We start from the raw sequence: 23,045 nt of genomic DNA on the forward strand, positions 1-23,045 counted from the left end.
TAGGCCTTATATAGGGTTTTTTTCCCTGCTACTTTAGCATGCTTTCTTTAACACTAGAATAAATCATTTATTAGAAATTATGTAATACTACAAATGTGAATTTTCCAACTTCTTTCCACCAATTTTTAATATTGTCCAAACTTCAGGTTAGTTTGTATTATCATAGTAACTAAGTATTTTAGAGTTTAGTGTAACAATATAAAGGGTGAAAGTCATGAAATCTTTTAGAGGAAAGAAAATAAAGATCCAATCTGCTGTATGCAGATTTAGAAATTTTGCTTAGATATGTATCAAACTGCAAATGTATCAAGACTGAATCTACCTTCTTTTTCTTACATCATTTAATAGTGAATGGTGGAATTAAAAAAAATGAATGTTGTAAAACCCTATGCTTCCTGCAAACCTTTTTACCTCTTATGACTGGATAAAGCAGATAGTTTCTTGAAGGTATTTTAAATAGTCTATTATGCCATGATGTTGTTCCTTTGGGAGATGCATACTAACTGTTTAAATTAGCCCCTCAGAAATGCAAAATGTGAATAAAAGGTGGAGTCCCCAAGTAAGGAGGAGCATTGAGGAAGAATCAGGAAAGAAAGGATGCTCTCCTGATCTGGACTGGCCAACATTTAGTGATAGGCATGACCGGCAGTCACTGAGTATGCGTATGTGCCACGTTTAGGGTTCTAATCCTCACGATAACTTTTATGACGTATGTGCGGTTATCATCTCCATTTAACAAATGAGGAAATTGAGCCTTAGAGAATTTACATCAGTTTCTTAAGGTCACATGATTAGTAAACGATAGACTTGGCATTCAAATCCACACAGTCTGATTCCAGATATTATGCTCTTTAATGCATTCTACTGGAGGATTAGTAGTCACAACCAGGAGTCAGTGGAGCATATTAGATAGCAGGGCTCTTCCCCACCACCTGCTCCCCATCCTTTTCCCTTCTCTCCTTCCTCCCTCTCATTTTCTTCTTTGTTGCCTTAAAAAAAAAAATTGGTCATGGTAAAAAAAAAAAAAAACCTTATGAGCCTCACATAAGCAACATATATACAATCAAACTGGAATAATTTGGAGAGGATTAGCAATGCCCATTTGTAAAACCACAGACAAATGTGCAAAGTGTTCCATATTTTTAAGGACAATCAGCAAAATATAAGAATAGGTAGTTCACAATAAAATAAATAAAAACAATCAATCACCCAATAAAATAAAGCACCCAATATCATCATAAAAAATACAAAGCAAAGGAACTGTGAGATATCATTTCTCATCTATCAGAATGGGAAAAGTCAAATGTCTGATAATGCCAAGTGTTTGCAAGAGTGTTGGTGCAAGTGCAAACTGATGTCATTATTTAAAGAGTAATTCAATACATTTATTAGAATTTTAAGTAGACATGTATCTGGCCCAGCAAGTCCACTGACAGAAATTTACCCTATAGATACTTGTAAAAGTATATCAATATATATCTTCTAGAATATTCATTAGATCTTTATATTTAATAGCAAAAAAAGGGAAATAGCAAAAATGCTCAGTATCGGGGATCGTTTGTCTCAATATGGCATACGCACACAATGATATATATGCAGTCTTTAAAAAGAATTAGATGAGTAAGTGCAGATATGGAAAAAAAACCCCTAAGACCTTTCCATGCAAAGATGCAAGGGCCACCATATATATATGTTGACACATATAAAAAATTTTTGGCAGGATGGGGTCCAGCGGTGGGTAGGTGGGGAAGAACGTCCCAGAGAGCCTTGACAGTATTTACAGCAGATAAAAACTAGGAGCAGAAAAAGTAAGGAAGTTAACCGTGGTGTGAGGGGCAGTTTACTAAAACCTTTCATTTTATATCTGGTTAAATTGTTTTCCCTGTGCAAATATTTCTGCTCTTTTATTTAAAACAGTTAAAAAAATAAGAGACTTAAATTGGGGAAGACTGTTATCTGCCAACACCAAAACTGTTGTTCTCATCACTTTCCTGGTACCCAGAGTGGGTAGATCAGGAGAGACTGTATCTTGCAGAACAGAGCCAGAACAGTCTTGATTTCATTGTGTGTCCACCCCTTGTAGAGGGAGTGCATTTGGCTTCTTGGAAGAACTGAACAAGCCACTGGCAGCTTGGAGAACAATCCTTGCCTTTATTGGCCTTCATCTGGAAAGAACAGCAAAGGGAAGGGAAGATAGGTGGAGAATTCTGAACCATCAGTGTTCTGGATATAAAAAAGAGTACTGAACATATTAATTAATGATTCACTCCAATTCATATCAGGGTTTTATAGGCAGACAAATTTCACCACTGTTATACTACAGTAATAGAAGCACAGAATATTGTTTGAGGCATTTGCTTTTAAGTTCCAAGCTAAAGACCTGCTGAAAAACAAAGCATAAAATATTCCAGCAAAGCCTGGCTTTAAAACATCAGTACGTCCATTTCAGTCACTAAGACATTATTATTTTCAATTCTAGTCCTTCAAAATATACTTTCCAAGTGATTAGATTTTCTCCTCTGTCAGTCACAATTCATCTTTCTTTTGATACTGCTGTTATTTTTCACTGTACTAAAATAAAATCTTTGAATAGGTTTTATAAAGAATATTTTCTGAAATAAAGACAGTCTGATTATGACTGTGATAGCTATATGAATTCCCTGAGAATAGTTAAAGGCTGCTCTTTTGATATTAACTTGGAAGTCTTCATCAATTAAGGAAATGGTACAATACAAATTTCATTTCTTAGTTTCTTGATTGGATTTGATTTTTTAAAATAATAAAACATTCAAAATGTTCTGGCAAACAAGGCATTCATGTCTAGTGAAAAAAACCATTAATTTAAAGGGCATTGCTTGGTTTATACTATTTTATGAATTCTGATAGCAAATACTGGCTGAACAATCAGGCCAATTATTCAGAAGAAAGATTGATCTGAAGAACATTGTTACTGCCATCCCTCAAGTTCCAAAGCAGTAATTTTGTTCCTCTGCTTTTTGTACTAGAAGGTCAAGATGTGAATATTCTGAGCCTGTTCTGATTTCTTTGTTTTAGCTATTTAACACTGATTTCTTTTTAACTTATCCTTTCTTACATTCTGATTGTTTTTTCTGAAGTAATTTTTGGAATTTTTCAAACCAATTCTAAACATTTTATGACTTTGTCAGTCTGATTCTTCAGATGAATAGAAGTTGTGTACAGAAAAGAACTGCAGATTTTTAAATGGAAAATTTACAAAATGATAGCCATGAAAATCTAGAAAAATAAGCACTCCAAGGCTGGTTTTAAATGAAAATACATACGAGGCAGAGGTATCTACAATCAAAATGTGAGAAAGAACCCACGTGGTATAGTCTGAACTGTAATATGGCCAAAGAAACAGAATTGTTAGTAGTAAAAAAAAAAAAAAAATCCAACCCAATTCATTACTTGTGATTTTTTGAGAACAAGAAAGGCACCCAAATTGTAATCCATAGTGCCATCTTGTCCATTTTACTCTCCTCATTTCTTCAGTTTTCTTATTTATTAGCTGTAGCCAAGTCACTCATCTTCTCTCTAGATATCACACCCGCCAAACCTCAAAGGCTACACAGATATACCCCAGCTTTGATTCTCCCTTTCTCATCTGGTCCTCACATGTTAGAAGACAAATGTCTAGGCATGGGTTTGGCAGAGGCAGAGCTCATAAAGCGAGGGTAAGAAGCAGAGCAGCCAGGACAGACTGTGAACGTGTCTGACAATATCACTCCCCTTTGTTGCATAACCATTGGCATTGAGCGAGGCAGACATATTCAAAAAGAAAATCACCAGACAGAGTTATAAGTTACTTCCATTAATAATATGCATTGACTCATGTTGACCTTGTTCCTGGCACTGTGCTAAATATGTATTAGAGTTTAGTTTACTTAGAATTGGTAACATTGAACTCTGCTCTGTAATATCTCAAAATAAAGCTGTTACAAGTTATTTCTCTGATTATTAATGTCTTTTAAAAAATCCTAGCCATTAGAAAACGTAGTATGATTGGTGCAATAAAATAATAACAGGATTTAGAGTTGGAAGATGTGGGTTCAAGTGTCATTTCCATCCCTTTTACATGTGCAAAATGAAGATAACACCTTCCTTCATATGATTGATACGAGAAATAAATTAATTGAAGGATGTAAGACAAAGTGTTGGATTTATCACAGGCAGTTAGTAAATGATAACAAAATAATTCTTCTTGGTTTAATAATTGTCCTGGTGTGTTTGCCAGTTTTCAATAATGTTATTTATGATTAGCTACCTTCTGTGTTTAAACTGCATAGTCCAGAATCTAAATTTGTCTATTTCCTTTTTATATTTCTTGAATATATGTATATAGCCCTAATTTTCAAGTGTAAGTGTAAGGATGATTTTTATAGATTTTAAGGCGAGTGTTCTATTTTGGCTATTCAAACTTATATAGTTAAGTTCCTCAAATGCAATTTTTTATTTTTTATGAACATGAACACACTACAGATAAATACCTTGAGAGAATTCCTCATTCACAAAGGTGAATTTTGTAGAACTGTTTTTAATTTTGAAGGGATTTAGTTAAATGGAATCTACTGCCAAATTGCCATCTGGATAACATTTTGCAAAGAAAATCTTCATTACCATGACATTTGTCTTATGATCTACTACTTGCATTCGATATCACTTCTGATTTGCTCCTTTACCAAAAATGGAGGAATATCCTCTTTAAGATTTCTTTGTAAAAAAAATTTTACAAGGCTACAAATATACTTCATCTTTTGTTCTAGATGCTCCTTCTAAGTTAGAGAATAGGTTAATCTCCGCAGTGCTTCCATATGCAGTTCTGAAGCAGAAAGTTTGGAATAGGCAAGGGGTCTGTATGAGGTCATGTGGAAACCTTGATTTTGACCTTTCCGGTAGTGAGAGATTCCTGCTACTCTTATCCATTCAGTCATTCATTCATCCATCAAACATTTGTTAGGGCCATGAATGTTAATGTGTCACCTTCTGCACTGCAGCAGAAGCCCAGAGGTTTTTGTCCAGCAGTGGTTAAAAGCATCAGCTTTGGAGCCAGACTAACTTGGACTAAAGTGTTGACTTCACTCTCTCTCTCTCTCTCTCTCTCTCTCTCTATGCTGTTTATTCAAATTGTTAGTATTTCTTCGACTTAAATGATTTTGTTTTACATACCAAAGGTAACCAATGACTAAATTATATAATATGTGATTGCTTTATACAATTTATTAATTTTATTATATTACATTATATTTTTATCTTTGGATATTTTAAGAATATAAGGGGTACAATTTCTCTCAAGTAACTTTACTATAATTTTCATTCACTTATGTAGTCCTTTGTCTTCTTAATATTGAGATCTCCAAAGACTTAAGATATCAGGATAGAGAGGAGTCCTGTCTTCAGCCAGTAGAATGAAAAATCAAAATGACCAGACATGGAAAACTCCACGTGGTTCCTCTAGGACCAGCTCTAAATAAAGCCTGACTGTAGGCCTGAGGCTGGTTCTGTGTTGGCCAGTAAGGTATTCTAAAAGATATTGAATTTAAATACTTTTGAAGTAAGACAAGCACTCTGGTTCCAATAGTTCCTTCTCTTCCATGTCTGGCCACTATTTTGCCACTTTTCATTTGAATTCCTAAACTGAGTCCAACTCACTTTAACTTTCTCTGTCTTCTCTATTCACACTCCCAAAGAGGAACTAAAACTCTGTATGAGGAATCACCAGTTTCTACAGGAAAAGGTTGTTTTGTTCCCCAGACTTCAGTGGGCTAGGGGATCTAGGCTTGATTTCATCCATTTAGTCTAAGATTATTTTTTGTCAGTGGAAAGGGTTTTGTTTTTCTTTCACATGCTCACCTACGGGAAGGCTGATTCTGGCAAGCGGCAGTGTGCAAATTCAAAAGGAGTATATTTTTAATAATATAAAAATGCCCTAGAAAAAATTTAATTCCTATATCATACTTTGTTTAACATCATTGCAATATTCCTGTTTATTCTCTTTTTTCTGATCTGAAATAATAACACAGACTCTTAACAGGCTAGTAATTGCAAGTATATTATACTCATGATCGCAAAACCATTCTGATACACTTGTCTAGACTTATTGACTCAGTGTCTGGAGGATCATAGTATAGAAGGAAAGTATGGATTAATTTGATTAAAATTAATGTTTGAAATAACTCTGGCACTGTGCTGTCATGCAATTACTGATTCCACGTTTTTGGGCTTAGGAATAGATCTTTTCATTCCATATGAATGGTCATCATTCCCATTTTACAGAAATGTTATCTATTTGTTCCTAAGTAATTAAATAATTTCACTTATTTTGGGCAAGGATAAAAAGTAGGGATAAATTAAGAAGTAAATAAAATTGAAAAGTTATTCCATATAAGATATATGATTGTAAAATCTTAGTATTTTTCAGACTTCTAATATACCATCCCTACTTCATTCCTTGTCCTGTACACTTTCCATGAGAACCTTAACTGGCTATTTTATAGACAAAATCTCTTGCCAATCTGAAAAATAGTATTAATTCACCCGGTGGCATTCATTTATCTTCTCTTTTGATCATCAGTTTGGACCAAGCCCCACATCCATCAACAAAACAATTTTTATCTCCATGGACATTCAATCAATTCAATGTAGACTGGCTTCAAATCTCAGATGCGCACAAGGGCAAATTTACTTTTAACAAATGTATATTCAAGAATTAAAAAGCAAAACAAATTGACCCTGGCAAGTTTAGACTCCTCCAAGGCAAGGACAGCATAAAAATGGCAGGGAGCAGCACTAAGTCATTCCTGACTAATGCTCACAAACTAACTGGATATTACTGAATCGAATCAAGTAACAAATTAGAGATATGGAGGGTATGCTGGCCCACCATTTTTATTCCTTCATAGGAAAAGAGGCACCATAGAGAGAAATGACTAAATCTCGATTTTAATAGCTGCTGTCAAGTATTTTGCTCTGTAGGGCCTACTTCAGCAGTTCCTGGTGGTAATATATGGCATTTCCCTGATTAACAGCCATTTTATAACTTGTATAAGTGGCCACAAATCAGGGGAAATGTCATAATGTAGCAAGAAAACACTCCCATCTTCGTCAGAGCCTTGGCTTGGATTTCTGGAGGAATTATTACTTGAGTAGTTTGTGGGTTTTCATTACTTTAAATAATGTACTACCTGAAGTACAGAAGAAGACATTCAAACTAATGAACATTTCTGTCACCTAACCCTTTCTACCATGCCGGGTCCTAAGATTTCTTTTCCCCTTAGAAAAACATTCCTAAAAATGGAATTCTTTTTTTCATTTTTATAACATCAGGGTTTGGGAGGAAAGAGAGGCAAGGGCAGGGCTGGGAGTGGGTGAGGTGACTCAGGTATTCATGTCAGGTGTGAAATTCAAAGGGGCACCCAAAACTCAGTGATCCAGATAAAACTGTTTTAATGCAGTATTTTTAAAAAATCAAAATTAATTCAAGGAAGATCAATAATGGGCAAACTGTTAAACTTTTAAATAAAAACAGAATCTAACTCCACACTTGCATGGCTCACCTCATTCACTTCACCCTGGTCCCAGCTCTGAGCAAGGACTTTGCAGAGGAAGGAGCGATGGCAAAGTAGAAATCAATGCAACTTGTCTGATAGGAAAACAGGTTTTGACCCTGTAGTTACTCTTTAGGTTGTAGTAAGTGCAATCTCTTGCACTGAATCATGTATATAAGGGGTCATATTTTACCTGTGGTACATAATCCGAAGCATTTTACTATCAGAGTGCCGTCTATAATGGGGACAGAACTTGTAATTCCATATCAGCCTCTAGTGGAGACCAAGGACTATCAGCTTAGAGCATGACAGATATAAATGATGATAAAACCTCTTCTCTTTCCAAGGTTAGTAAAGATCAACACTGTTCTTTTATTTTAAAAATATGCTTATTTCCTGATTTGAGATAGTCATTGTGATACTATACACTAGAAATGCAAATGTTAAAAAGAAGATCCTGTGGCTGTCCTCAAGAAGATGGAACCTAAGTCCATGGTGGCAGAGAAAGGGGAGGCACAGAGAAGGGGCATGTGATTCAGACGGGGGCGCTAGATTTCCTGCAGAAGATCTGAGTGACATTTGAGTGAAATCTTGAAGGTCTGGTAGAAGGTGTTGAATGAAAAAGAAAGAGGGAGGCTGAAGTGTTCCAGAGAGAATTAACACCATGAAACTTGGAGGCTTGGAGGGGCAGCGCATTTTTCAAAGGACACGAATATTTCAGTAAGGTTGGGGAGCTAGATGCAAGACAGAAAATGGTGAGGAATGAGACTGAAGATGGAAACAGGAGGCAACTCAAATGAGAAACAGGAGACAGTGGAATGAAATAATAAATACAATAGCTTATCTAGAGAGTGGCTATAGTGAATAATATATTTTTAACGCAAAACCCATAATATATCAGGGTAGATATTTTATGACCTTTGATTCTTGAATTAGGAATAAAATACACAAAAATATGTATAAAAAGGTGTGGAACCTTTGAGACATGTGCCCCACTAAATCAGAAGTTTCACAAGGACAATTATATTACATCTGCCTGATTCACTTCTGAAGAAAAACAAAAGGTAGTGTTGGGCGATCTTTAAAACTTATCATACTTTAAAAGTTACCAATACTTTAGATACAAGTGAACTGATGCTACAGAAATTAGGTTTAAAAAATAAAAGTATTTCCCAGTACCAAATAAATGTGAAGACAAAATACTATAAAAGTGATGAGATAGTTTACTTGCACTAAATCCAGATATAAAATTAATCATAAAAACCATGCTGCAAACAATTACACGTTTCTAATAGTGTGATAAAATATCCTACAAATTACAACTACAATTAACCTGAAAATAATAATAAAGAGAGGTCACACTAACCTTTTACATCATTTGCTAACTTCTTGGCTTCATTAAGAATCCCGAAGCTTTTCTGAAGAGAGCCTTTGGCACCTTCCTTTAATGAACCCTGAGGACCTGTTGCCTGTGGACAGAAAAAGAAGCATCACATATTTAAATCCATTGAATTATGGAGTAGAGATATCTAGCAGGTAATTGGTATACTGAGTTTACCTTCAGAAAAATATTCTGGGCGACATATGTAGAATTGTAAATGATCAGCACATGTTCATGATTAAAGTTAGGGGACTCTACTGGGAGAAGAGAAGAAGGCCTAGGACAGAACACATAGGAATCCCAACATTCAAGGGCAGAAAGTGGCAAGGTGACTGGGATTCCAGAGCGGACAAAGAGAAACCAGGAGAGCATGAGACTATGGAAATCAGGAGATACAGAAGTGGCTCAGAGTCTGACGACTGGCAGTGTTGCAAGGTCATAAACTGGTCAGCACCATCAAGCGCTGGAGAATGGTCAAGCAAATTAAGAATGAAACACATCCACTGACTTCATCCCTAACACATCTCACTTGAGTTGCAGAGTAAGTGGGGGAGCATTTCGGGTCCCTGGGTGTTGAAATGAGGAAGACCACTGCTCTTTTTTTTTTTTTTTTAATGCATCTCAAAAGTACTAGGGCAAAACAAAATCTTCTAAATGATGATCTCTGAGCCACAATCGTGTCCTAGCAAAAATGTATTTGCTGAGGCTTGGATTAAAAGAGGTGACACAAAAAGAATAGAAAAGGATCATCTCAATTGAATGTTTAGTTATGCATTTTAATAGTGTTTGCTCCTCAGGAATCATTATGTAATACATTAATTCCAAGAGATAAATCCAATAGGCTCTTAATGTAAATTTTAAATTGGAAAGTATTTCAGGGTTCAATGAGAGCTAGAGAATGCTAAACACTTACCGTTGAAGTTAAAGATCTGATCTCAGGTTAGCCCAGACATAACCCTCTTCAAAGACATGTCCAGTGCCTTAATAACATTTTTTTAATCAGTCATAGTATTTGAGCATTAAACTAGGAAAGATTACAGAACTTGCTACTGTTGTGGTAAAACTTGTTTTAAGGTATTATTCCAACAGTTATCACTTAAATAATCTATTACTCACAGAACAGCTTGATTATATAATTACCATGATATTTACAAAAGGATATATTGGAAATACCTACATAAATAAAAGGAGACATTTGCCTTTATATCGAGTGCTTGCAAAAAGAGCTGTCTGACAACTCTGGCAAATTATTCTGTGGAAAATGGACACTCTCTTCAACTGAGAACACAGAAATTCTTAGTCCTACAGTTTCTCTGGGGAATTAGATACAGTAACATCACGTAAATGTTATTTATCTTGAAAAAGAGGCAAGAGTGTCAATATAAATGGCAGAAATCCAATGTACCTTACTTTTAAAAAAAAAAAAACCTCCATTACCCACTCAGGTTCTATATTTGTTCCAAATTTACATGCCATTCTTATTCCCTTGGTTACAGGTTTCCTAAATCAAAATAGATTAGAGAAAGGAAATTACAAAGAAAGAAAGATGAAGGTTCTCTAAACAGGCACCTGAAAGTAGTGACAGCTGACAATCTGACAGTGAAGAAAGAGAAAACCAACAAGTAGAGAGATGAATTTTTAAAGCTCAGGAGTTCAAGTCAATTTGGATAAGTTGAAGTAGGTTTCAGTAGATGCCAATATTATCATAGTAAAACAACTAATGTTGACAACGATGATCCTGAGTCATCAGGATGATATTGGTCATTCCTAATACTAGATGAAGGGAAGAAGAAAGGAGGGAAAGAAGGAAGGAAGGAAAGAAGGAAGGAAGGAAGGTAGGAAGGAAAAGAAGAATCTTTTTGCATAGCCTTGAGGTGTGAATTCCTTTCTACAAGAACATAATCTTAAGAGCATTTAAAATTTTAAAGCTAATCTTGGATATGCAAAGTGAGGCACAGGGTGTAAAGGAGGAAGAGAGAATTGACTTGCTGTGTGTAAGAAAATTAATGAAAGGAGGTGAGAGAGGGAAGAGGGAGGAGGGCCAGACAGCGGGGGAAGAGGCCAAAGTCTGAGCTGTGGAAATTGTGAAGGGACCACAAACAGTGATGCACAATATTCATTTTTTTCTACTTTTTTCTACTTTTCAACAGTTTTATTGAGGTATAAACTTCATATATTAAAAATGTACAATTTGATATGTTTTGACTAAATACACTTATGAAACCATCACCACAATCAAGGCAGAGAACATACCCACCATTTCTTTTCAATCCCTCCCTTCTACTCCTCCTTGTCTTTCTCCATCTCCACACAGCAGAGTGTTTTCCATCACTATTAGTTTGCATTTTTTAGAAATTTATATAAATAGAACCAATCAGTATGCACTCTTTTTTTGTCTGGCTTTCATTCAGCATAACTATTTTGACATTTATCCTTGCCCTGTGTGTGTCAACATATGATCCCTCTTTTATTTATATGGATATGCCCCAATCTATTTCTTCATTCCCCTCAGATGGACATTCGGATTATTTCTAGCTTTGACTATTCTAAATAGGTTTGCTGTGAACATTCGTGTACAAATCTTTGCAAGAACATCTGCCTTCATTTCTCTCAGAGTGAACACCTATAAGTGGAGTGGCTAGATTATGTGGTGGATGTATGTCTACATTTTTAAGAAACTATCAACACATTTTCCAAATTATTTGTACTATTTTAAATTCCCACCAGCAGTGCATGAGACTTACACTTGCCTCTATATCCTTGTCAATACCTTATACAGTCAGTCTTAAAATTTGAGACATTCTAATAGGCGTGTACATCATTTAGGTTTTATTTTGCATTTTCCTTGTGATTAACAATGTTGAGCATCTTTTCATGTGTTTATTTATCATATTCTGTGACAAAGTCTGTTTACATCTTTAGTCCAAGTTTTTATTAGGTTATTTGTTCTTACTGAGTTTTGAAAGATATTTATGCATAATATGGATACAAATCCTTCATCAGATACGTAGTTTGTAAATATATTCTTCTAGTTTGTAGCTTGTCTTAATAAATGTTTGGATTCAATTGTTATAACTTTGTCAACAATTTTTACATCTATGTTCACGAGGGATAGTGGCCTATAATTTCTTTTTTTGTAGTATCTTGTCTGGCTTGGATCATAGTAATACTCGCCTTATGGAATGAGGTAGGATGCATTCTCTTCAGTTCTCTGAAGAATTTGTTGCTTCCTTCTTTAAATGTTTGGTGGAATTCACCAGTGAAGTCACTTGGAACCGAATTTTGTGTGTTTGTGTGTGTGTGAAGGTTTTTAACTAAAAATTCAATTCTTTAATGAATATAGTGCTATTCAAGTTATTTATTTATGAGTGAGTTTTGGTAGTTTGTGATTTTCAAATAATTCGTCCATTTCATTCAAATTGTTGAATTTTTGGCATAAAGTTGTTCATAATTTTCTCTTATTATCCTTTACTGTCTGCAGAAGTCGTTGTGATTTCACCTCTTTCATTTCTGATGTTGGATTTTGGTGACCTTTCTGAATTTTTCTGATCAGTATGACTGGATGATTATCCATTTATTGGTCTTCCATTAGACCTCTGCACTGTCATCCAGTAACACGACTGAGTCCTGACTCCAGTCCATCTGCTGATAAACTTCCCCACTGCTAATTTCCCATGTTGCATTTACAAGTCCCGCCTGCCTTTTGGTTCCAGGCATCTCGTCTTTCCTGTTTTTCAGGAAGCCAAGGATTTCTTCCAGGATTTAGTCAACTACTCCTTTCTCAGATGTACGGTATATATTTGAGAATGTAGAAGATACAGGAGCAACAAGGTAAGGAAAGACAAGGAGGTAGGGAATTCTGATGTGTGGATGGGGAGCAAGTATTTCAGTTGCAAAGGATGATAGATTTTAAAAAGGGTGGTGTGAAGAAGTAAGGCTGTTATGTGTGTTGGAGTCGGTTTCTAGAATTGGAATGTCAGACTAAGGAAACCGGACAAGCAATATGAAGCCACGGAAAGTTTCTGAGTAGGAACGTATAATGAGAGCCTTAGTCCAAGAAGATGAAGTGCGCAGCTGTGTGGGAGGAAAAGGAGATATCATTTGGCTATTGTAACAGTACGCGCCAGAGGAAAGAGAGCTGTAACCTTAGGCCAGGGCTTTGGAAATGAGAGGTTTGGGTTCAAGAGATGGGGAGGAATATGACAGGTTTCAATGTTTCAAGAAGCATTCAAAAATATTAAGAGCTGATTGCATTCAGTTGTCAGCTACAAGCAGTATACCAACAATCCAGGTTTAAAAGATAAGTCTTTCATATGATAACAGAATGGAAAACACTAACATGTTATGGATGAACAGAACTGTTTCAATTCAGTGGAATTTGGAGAGTTCCTTTTCCAACATTGCTTAGTAAGTTATTGAAGCACATCAACAATATCAGGACAGGTGATGAAGCAGCATTTTCCAAGCTAATTGTACTTCATACATATTTATAAGCATCACATCTGAGTTTCTGAGCTGTGTCTACAGCATATGTGAAATATAAATGAGGTTCTTAGAGTTTCAAGATATTTTGTTTCTTGCTTTTTAGAGATTGTATTTTTAGAGATAAGTTCTCTCTGTGTGTAATATACAAATATACATATTTGTATGTAAAAATTATATAAAACCTTTTATTATAAATATAAAAAATAGGAGCTATTATTATATGTACGTTGCTGTATGTTTTATTAATTAAAATCATTTATAGAAAATGTGAGATAATTTAAAGCATCATCAGAGAAGGAAAGATACAGGAAAAAATACAATGACAAAGTCTATAAAGATTTGACAGAGGCTTGGCACTTACTTGGCTTTTAATATATGTTAGTTTTTTCTTTCTACTATTTGTTAAATATTCATAGTGACTTGTTAAGGCACCATGTCATTGATTAATAGATGAATGAATTGATTGGTTTACTCAATAAATGTTTTTTAGCTATCTCAAGCACCAGAGTAAGTTCTGATTATTCACAGGTAAAAAGACTCTGCTTTCTCTAATGGAACCACAGTGGAGTAGGGAGACAAACAAAAAAGAATCCCTAATAAAGATAATAATTACTGCCATAATGGAGCATGGAAATATCTAAGTGTTTTGTTTTCAGAGGAGGCTCTCTTAGGGAAACGAGATGTGAAGGTGAGACCTGAAGTTAAGTTTTTCAGGAAGGTAAACCTACATCCCAGTGACTTATTATTTAAATAAGCAAATTTAAAAGTTTTGTTTAATTTCTATATTATGTTTTTATTGTTTTTCTTAATATTCCTCAAATAACTTCTTTATTAGAAATAAATGTTCTGAATTTACTGAAAAAGTTGGCATGAAGGAGAGATGCAGAATGTTTTGTTTTTTCTTTTTTTTTTTTCCTGAAGAAAGTACTAGCTGAAAATTCATCAGCATAGTTTACGATCTACTCCATTCTTTGTAACATTATTTCAGAAGACAAGTCTTGCACATTTCCAAAGGGGATAACGTGTTAAGATAATATTTGATTTAGATGATTTTAAATTTATAATCTTTTTAATAAAGAAAACTGTTCAAAATGTGCAGTTATACGTAAAGGCTTGTAATCAGCTGTAGTGTGTTTATGTAAAATATACATTAAGAAGAAATTTATATTTCAGCATGTTAAAAGTCAGGGAGAAATTTCTTACTATGACAAAATAAATTCTTAGAAGAAATGTTGGAATATAGTCCTATGTATATTTTACAGGGTATAACTTTTGAGAATATTGAAAAAATGTGCGTGATATTAATTGATATTATTAAGCTACAAAACAGTTATATGAATCTACCCATTTGTACAAAAACTATTTGTACAGGAAAAGGTGTAGACAGATAAGCAACATTATAAAAGTGATTACTTGTGGTTGGTGAGATTACTAACATTTTTATATTTTTATCCCTCTTGCTTGTATGTATTTCCTATTTTTCTATAATGGGCATGAACTGCTTTTGTAATAATTAAAACATTCACACACTTTTAAAATAAGGCAATCATTGTGCATCGATTTTAAAGATGTTTTAATATAACCTATATTTAAAAAATCTACAGGATGTTAAAATGAAATATTGAATCAAAAATGAGTCCAGAAACAACCCAGAGAAATGGCTGTGGTCAGGAATCTGGTGAAAGGCTGTGGATCTTGGCATCACGTGATGTCCTAAGATGTGAGCGGGATTAGTTTCTGGAGGACTGACAGCAACTCAGCACACAAAGGAGACCAAGGGATGAAACAGAAACTTTCAGAATTACTCATGAGAATTTAGAATTTATGGCTGCAAATTTTCAGCTTGAGAACACCGAGAAAACAACTGAGAGGATTTGAAAGTTTGCAACTAACTGAGAACAGATTTTTGCCAATTACAGCATGAGAGCCATTGCTCCAGCACCTCTGGGTGCCACTGGCTTGCAGCCATGAGGCAGGAACGAGACAAGCTGCTGAGGGTAGGATGGGCTGGTACCACAGAGAGCCTTGATTCTGAGCAATGACGAGGGAGAAATGTTTAGAGTTAGATATCCTCAGAGGGCTTATGATTTTCTTCCCATTAAATGTCCAGAATCAACTCAGCATAGCAATTTTACCCCTGGATTATTCCTAATATTTATTGTTATGTTATTCCTATAGATGGAAATCCCAAATAGCAGGTCTGAGAGCATTGCTGCCTTGAATAAAATTAGTTTAGATTTATATTGCATTATAGCATCCTTCCAAAGAATTTGTGTGTTGCTGACTGATGAAAAACTCTTTGATTTCATTTTTAACACTTTATGCTCTGAATTTTTATTTTTTTATTTTTATTTATTTTATTTTTTACATTTTTTATTGAGTTACAGTCATTTTACAATGTTGTGTCAACTCATGCCTTGAAATTTTAAATACATCAAATGTTAGGTAATAAAATAGAAGTTTGTTTCTCTATTTCCAATAGATTTTTTAGTTATTGACTCAAAAGAGTATATCATGTACAAAGAAAATCGCAGAAGTGAGGTGACTTAATGAATACTGTTTCCACACACAGATTCAATATTTTTGTATGTAACTTAGATCCTCACTGACTTTTCCATATTTGTTTTTGTGTGAATCACTCAGCTCTTAGATAGGTTGCTGAATTGCTGATGGAGAAAAATGCTCACCAGTTTTACTGACAGATTCAATTGTCATACCAATTACAGATTGATACTATTTTTCCATTAACACTACACTGGTATAAAATTTAAATTCCAGTGATTACATATATTAATAAGAAGGCAAAATTACTGTTTGAATGACTTTTAAGTAAGGGTTGACAGAATAAAATACAAGGTATATGTGAGTTAAAGTTTAAAACTTGACTGCCACTAAATTTTATTGGGCCTTTTGAATTCAGTGTGTATTCTGCTAATATTTGCACAGTCCTTTACATAGGAAATAAAAATTCAAAAATGACCTTGCAAGTATTCTTTATGTATTTTGGTTCATCCAATTACACAAAGCAAATATTAAATAAGATAGACTGAAGATATGACCACATTTCTAAACAATTACTCATTAGAAATACCTTAGTGTTTAATCATACTATTGTAAGATTCATGGTGTTTAATATAATTTGTTGACCAAACCAGTGATGTTGAAAGAATCTGGAATACCATAGGGACTCAAAAAAAAAAAAAAAAACTAATAAAGAAGAGGAAATTACTAGGAATAATAATACAAATATGAAATAATAGTAAGGACAATAATAATAAGGAAAGGAAAAATTGTAGTAAAGGAAAAGAATAAATTATGTAAGTAAAAGCTGGAAAGTATTATTTTTATTAGCATGACAAATAATAAAAATGTAAATGATTATTTCTGGTTTGAGGACAGGCAAGAATTCTATTTATCTCTGTTCCTATGTGTTTCATAATGCTGTTATATATTAAGTATGATAAATGTGTGGTTAAAGAGATTTTAAAACTTAAAGAAAAATTTGAAAATGTGGACATGCTTAACACCTCATATCAATAAACAGCTCAGAAGCACCTATTATAAGCACCATAGCTGTATCAAAGAAGGGTAAGAAATTATCTTATACAATTGGAGACTGAATATTAAGCCAGATTAAAAAAATTAAGTTCTAAGCTTTGGGGATGATATTTACTATAGGAATTGAGCCAAGAGAGGGATCAGAATAGACTGCACAGTGTTTCTTAAAAAAGTACTACTTTAGCTGACACAGCTCAATACATGAGCAATATGCACTGAGACTGATCTTCAAATCCTCAAATTCTGACCTGCTATCTTCTTCCTGCAACTTGATTAGGAAATTCTGGCACATCACTTGAACCTAATTCTAATCATTAAAAAAAAATCCTACAAGTCATCTACTTTCAAAATTCATAAGTGATCTCAAAACAACCAGAGAAAGAAAGTAATTTTATTTTTCCTTTGACCTTTCCTATCTCTCGTGGCAACATAAATATCTTGTCCATTCTGGAAATCTGGAGCATCCTAGCCTTTCTAGATTCCTAGCATCAATGTCTGGAGACAGGAGGGGGCAATTTACATTTAGTGATCAGCTACTATATCCCAAGTGTTACCTATATGAAAATCACTTGGGAATAGTACTTGTGAACTCATGAAAGTGAAATTCTCATGGGGTTATCCGTGTTTCTGTCCACTCGGCTTCTATTTTCAGCATAAATTTTAATTCTGGAGACATTCTTTTCTGAGAAAAGGAAGTAGGAAAAACATAGAACACCATAGTCACCTCGCAGTGAAACGGCAGCAGCAGGCCATGGGAGCAGAATGTGCAGAGAGGAAAACAAGCATTGTCACAGCATCCTTCAGAGTCCCAGATGCTGTGGATGCTGGGGCTGTACAGCTGGCATCTGACCCAAGGGTTCACACCCAGAAGCGATGGAACTGGCCAGGGTACTGCTCACCGGGCTGTGTGCCCTGGCGTGTCTTGCCCAGTGGGATGCCTTTTTCTGATTCTCCAAACGCCTACAGTCTTTTGGGTTAGTGGAGGCCCTGGACACACCCTTCCCATGAGGAAGTGAAACATACAGTAAGTAAACAAAAGACTCTTCAGAAATCTGAATTGTTTAATTTAGAATTTGAATTTTGAGCAAAAGACTGATTGTTTTCAGAAAACAGTACCAAGAGACGAAGTAAAATGGAGTAATTGTTCAGGGGAGATCAGTGGCAAACAAAACTGTGACGGAGGAAAGAGAAGAAGACAGAAGAAAGTGTATGACTCAGCAGAGGCGTCTTCCCTTTAGCAGGAGGGACACCCTTTCCTAACCACACCAACGTGGGTCTTTAGCTACTTACTCCCCCTTAGTCCTTTGTAGGTATTTTACCCTCATCTTGCTCAGCTGGGTATAAGGCATGAAGGAGACAAACAGAATCTGAAGGCCAGACCTCAGAGACAACAGGTAAGGTAAAGGATGAGAGTCATGAGATTAAAGATAATTCATGACAAGTCATTTTATGGAACAGAGTGCCCCCCTCTCCTTCACTCTTGCACACAGCAACTGGCAAACAGACGTCAAGTGTCCCCCATCCGTCCCTCCCTGAAAACAATCAGAGGGGATCTTTTAAGGAAATGGAATGGCTCAAAAGACTTCTGTTCCGCCATGGAACAATTATGGTTGTAGATAAATTACAAATGTTATTGATGTGACAGTAGGAAAATTAAACAGGTAGAAGTTGGGAGGAGGAAGGGAAGAAAGAGAACTAAAGGGAAAGGTGAGAACTCAAATGCCTTCATCTTAGAGACTGTAAGTTCATCATTTATGGAACAGGAAATAAAGCGCTAAGTATATTTACTTGAGTTTAAAAAGAAAACAGTAAGGGATCTAACCGGTGATGTACCATGGGAAATGGGTGGGAGGGGTATGTGATGGGACACACTCTAAGGGAGTGTCATTCATCATATAGTAATTAAACGGATCATTCCCTAATGTAACGAATCACATGATAGCATGATTGTAATATGAACAGATACATGAGAAGAAACAGTTGAAAAATTTAGAAGCGATTGCCCTAGGGGTCTGAGTTTAGAGAAAAGGTAGGTCAGGGGACTGTTGCTTGAAATTATCCACTTCTCTTCTCAACTGAAAATAAATTAAAATATGCACGCATCATGAATTAGAAAAGGAAACGTAGGGCTGCTTTTGGTGTAAAGGCTGAAGGTGGTTGCTTCATTTCCAGGCATGCTGTAGATCCATTTTCCTTTTATTTTTCATGGAAGAGCTTATTACAGAACTGATTTTCTCTCTCCTCCTTTATTTCAGGTAAGATATTTAACCATATAATGATAGAAATTAATATAGAAATCTGTATTCCCATCACCCATTTTTGACTGATACTAACTTTCTGCTGCATCGGTCCATATCTTTAAAAACATGTATTTGGACTTAGCTTGATAAAATTTTATTTACAGTTCTGCATCTCTGTTTATGATTGGCCTACAGTTATTCTTTTAATACTTTCCTATACAGGGTTTTGCCATCACGTTAATACCAGCCTCACAAAATAAGCTGAGGACTCTTTTTTCCTGCTTTTTCTATTCTTCTGAAATTCTTCGGATGAGTCTTTGAAATTTGGTAGATGTTATTTTGTTCTAAGTAAATTATTAACTACTGATTGAATTCATTTAATGACTAGAGTTCTACTTGGGTTTACTATTTGTTTTTGAGTAAATTTAGATCTATTGTTCACTCCATGAAGCATTCAAACTTACCTGAATATAGTTGCTAGTGTACTATAGTAAAACCATATTTATTAAATGAACACTATACCTATAGCTATTTCTTTCTCTTCATTCCTAATCCTTTTACTATGTCATCTCTCTGTGCTTAATTGTTCCCGTGTTGCCTGTTTAAGATTCAGCTTTCTATTTTGTCAATCCTGTCTAATATTTTTTTCTAGTTCATTAATTTCTGCCTTCATTTTTCTTTCTTTCTTTGTACTTTTTTTAACTTCTTGAGCAGAAATTTTAGCTAATTGGTTTCAGTTCTAATCCTTTCCTAATATCTACATTTAAGACTTTATTTTCCACTTCATTGTCACTGTATTTGTACCCCACAAATTCTGATGTGTGTAAGTTTTATTTCTGTTCAGTTTTATATATCAGAGCTGAATATTAATATATAATATTAACATATACTTTTTGTATAAAACCATTTTGTAATTTCAAACTTTTTTTTCTTTGACTTACACATTATTTTGAAGTGTGTTTTTTATTTGAAATATTTTTGGGGCAATCTTTCTGCATAATTTTCTAATTTTACTGCGTTGTGATCAGGGAATTTAGTCCAGATGCTATTGGATTGTTAGGATTTGCTGATATGTGCTTTGTGATAGAGTTCATGTTCTTTTTTGTTTGTTTGTTTGCTTGTTTCATGAGCTTTACCTAATATGGCATATAGAATTAATTATCTTACTGATATAGAGTTCTATAACTCCATTAAATCAAGTGTTTTTATGGTACTTTTCAAACCTCCTGTATCCTTACATCTCTTTGCTTGGCCTGTCAATTTTTAAGAAAGATAATGGTAAAATCTCCCACTATTATTATAGAGGTATTGATTGCGTCATTCTAACATTTGCTTTTATTCATTCTTAGGCTTTATAGTTATGACCTCATGGGTTCAAAATTTTTTAATCTCCTTGCTAACTTGTTCCTTTTATTATATTGTGATGACTCTATTTCTAATAGTCTTTTTTTTAATTTAAAGATTTTGATTGTTTTAGTATTAGTACACAAGATTTCTTCTAGTTAGAGTTTCTCTGATGTATCTTTCTCATCCTTTATTTTCAGTCTTCTTTTATTTTTTTAAATTTATTTTTAAAAGTATTTATTTATTTATTTTTAAATTATTATTATTATTTTTAATTTTCAGTCTTCTGTACCCTTATAACTAGTGGTGTTTTGTGCACATCATATACGGATGGATGCATTTGTTAAAACATTTTTAATCCAATATGAAAATCCTTGTTATCTAACTGGTCATTTAAATCTCTTTGCATGTATTATGAAGACAACTTGAAGCTGAGACAGTTAATGCTCATCAGATATTCTACGGGCCTTGTATTCTTCCCAGTTTCCCTTATAGTTGGATTGAGATACGTGCGGACTTCTGATCAAGGGACCAGATGTGCCCAAGGCAGATAAGAGCCAGCATGTCTCTTCCTTCATTCTCTTTCCCTGTTAGGACAACCGTGGAGGCTACATGGTATTGTGTAGCTACAACATGGAGAAAGGTTGTCTCCCACACACTGGGTGTGATATGAGACATAAACTTGAATTGTATTAAGCTACTGAGATTTCAGGAGTTTTTTTCTTGAGGCAGCTATTAACAGTTACCCTGACTATTGTATTTGGATTTAACTCTATCACATTTTGTGTTTTACTTATACCTTTTTTCCTTCTGTTTTTCTGGGGTTTTTTTGCCTTTCATAGAATTGATTGAAAATCCCCCTCTCTACACATTTTTTTCTCTCTGCTTATTTGGAAAGCATAGCTGTTTGCTATGGTTAATTTTATGTGTTGACTTGGCTAGGCTAGGATACCATTTTTTTTTTTTTTTGGTCGAACACCAGTCTTTATTTTGCTGTGAAGGTATTTCTTAGATGTAATTAACATTTAAATCAGTAGACTTTGAGTAAAGCAGATTATCCTTCATAGTGTCGGTGAACCCCATGAATCTGTTGAAGGCCTTAACAGAAAAGACTAAAGTCCCCCAAGGAAAATGGAATTCTGCCCCCAGACTTGACTTTGAACTCAAAACTGCAACAACTCTTCCCTGGGTCTCCATCGTGCTGTCCTGCCCTGGATAATTCAGACTTGCCAGCCCACAATGATGTGAGCCAATCCCTTAACATGAATCTCTGTCTGTATATAGTACATCCTATTTGTTCTGTTTCTCTGGAGAACTCTGATTCATGATGCTATAATTACCCTCAATGTTTAATACATACATGTAATGAAGATTAAATCTAACCAGTTTTTTAATTCTCTTCCCCCAAATTCAACAACTTAAAAAATGTTAACTCTGACCATCTGTCCCATTTTTATGTTATTTTCTTATTTTTCAGTTCTATTTTTTAAAACAATTACACACATTTGGTAATTATTATCTTCCTGATTTTTATAATGCTACTTATATTTGTACACATTCACTATTTTTTGTTCTCTTTTGCCTCTATAATCCCCAGTGTCCTTGATTTTGTTGATCTCTTGTTTGAAGTGTATTTTATTGTAGCTCAGTGAGCATCTGTGATTGGTAAACTCTGTCTTTATTTATCTGAAAATACCATTTTTTTTGTCCTCCTCGCTGAATGAGATGTAACTAGATAGAGAATTCTGAGTTGATTGGCATGTTATATCAGCACCATGAGGATATGAGTGCATTGTCTTTGGATTTCTATCATGACTTCATGGGAAATATGTTAACTGAAAAATCTTTATTCCTTTCTAGAGAATTGCATTTTCTCTCTGGATTATTTTAAGACTTTGTCTTCTTTTTGTCTTTGGTTTCTGTAGTTTAACAATGATCTATCCAGGTGTGGACTTAATTTTATTTATCATGATGGGCTTCCTTAACTTGAGAAATCATATCTTTTACCAGCACTTGAAAATTTTCAGTATCTCTTTTACTATTACTACTTCCCATTCTCACTCCTCTCAACTTCTGAAACTCCTAATAGATTTCCATAACAGTTTTACAATCTACATTCCTCGTCTCATACACTCCTTTTATGTTTTACCATATTTGTTGCAGTCTGGGTAATGTCTTCAACACTTTCAATTAACCTGTTCTCTTTTCCTTTTGTGTAGTCCTCCAATTCAATTTTTAATTTTAATTCTACATATTTTTTATTTTTAGAAACTTTATTTGCTTCTATTACAAATTCCCATAATCATCTTCTTTATTTTTTCTTTTTATCACTCTTTTCTATTCATTCTTTTTAACATTTCAATAATTTAAACCTTTTTATTTTATATTCTTTTTCAGATTTTTTAGTAACCTCAGGATAAGGTTACATATTTTGCCTGCTTACCCTTTTTCCTGGCTGACTATTTATAGTGT

General features: G+C 34.5%; 1 protein-coding gene across 1 annotated transcript in view; it reads right to left on the minus strand.

The window, feature by feature from the left end:
* Window positions 1–23,045, minus strand: part of LAMA2 (laminin subunit alpha 2) — a 520,519-nt gene that overhangs the window by 72,870 nt on the left and 424,604 nt on the right. Inside the window, exon 41 of the mRNA XM_031456303.2 lies at window positions 8,932–9,034. Coding sequence (XP_031312163.2) covers window positions 8,932–9,034 — 103 coding nt within the window. The remainder of the gene's footprint in view (window positions 1–8,931; window positions 9,035–23,045) is intronic.

This window comes from Camelus dromedarius, chromosome 6, assembly GCF_036321535.1.
Source record: "Camelus dromedarius isolate mCamDro1 chromosome 6, mCamDro1.pat, whole genome shotgun sequence".
In the NCBI taxonomy this organism is placed as follows: Eukaryota; Metazoa; Chordata; class Mammalia; order Artiodactyla; family Camelidae; genus Camelus; species Camelus dromedarius.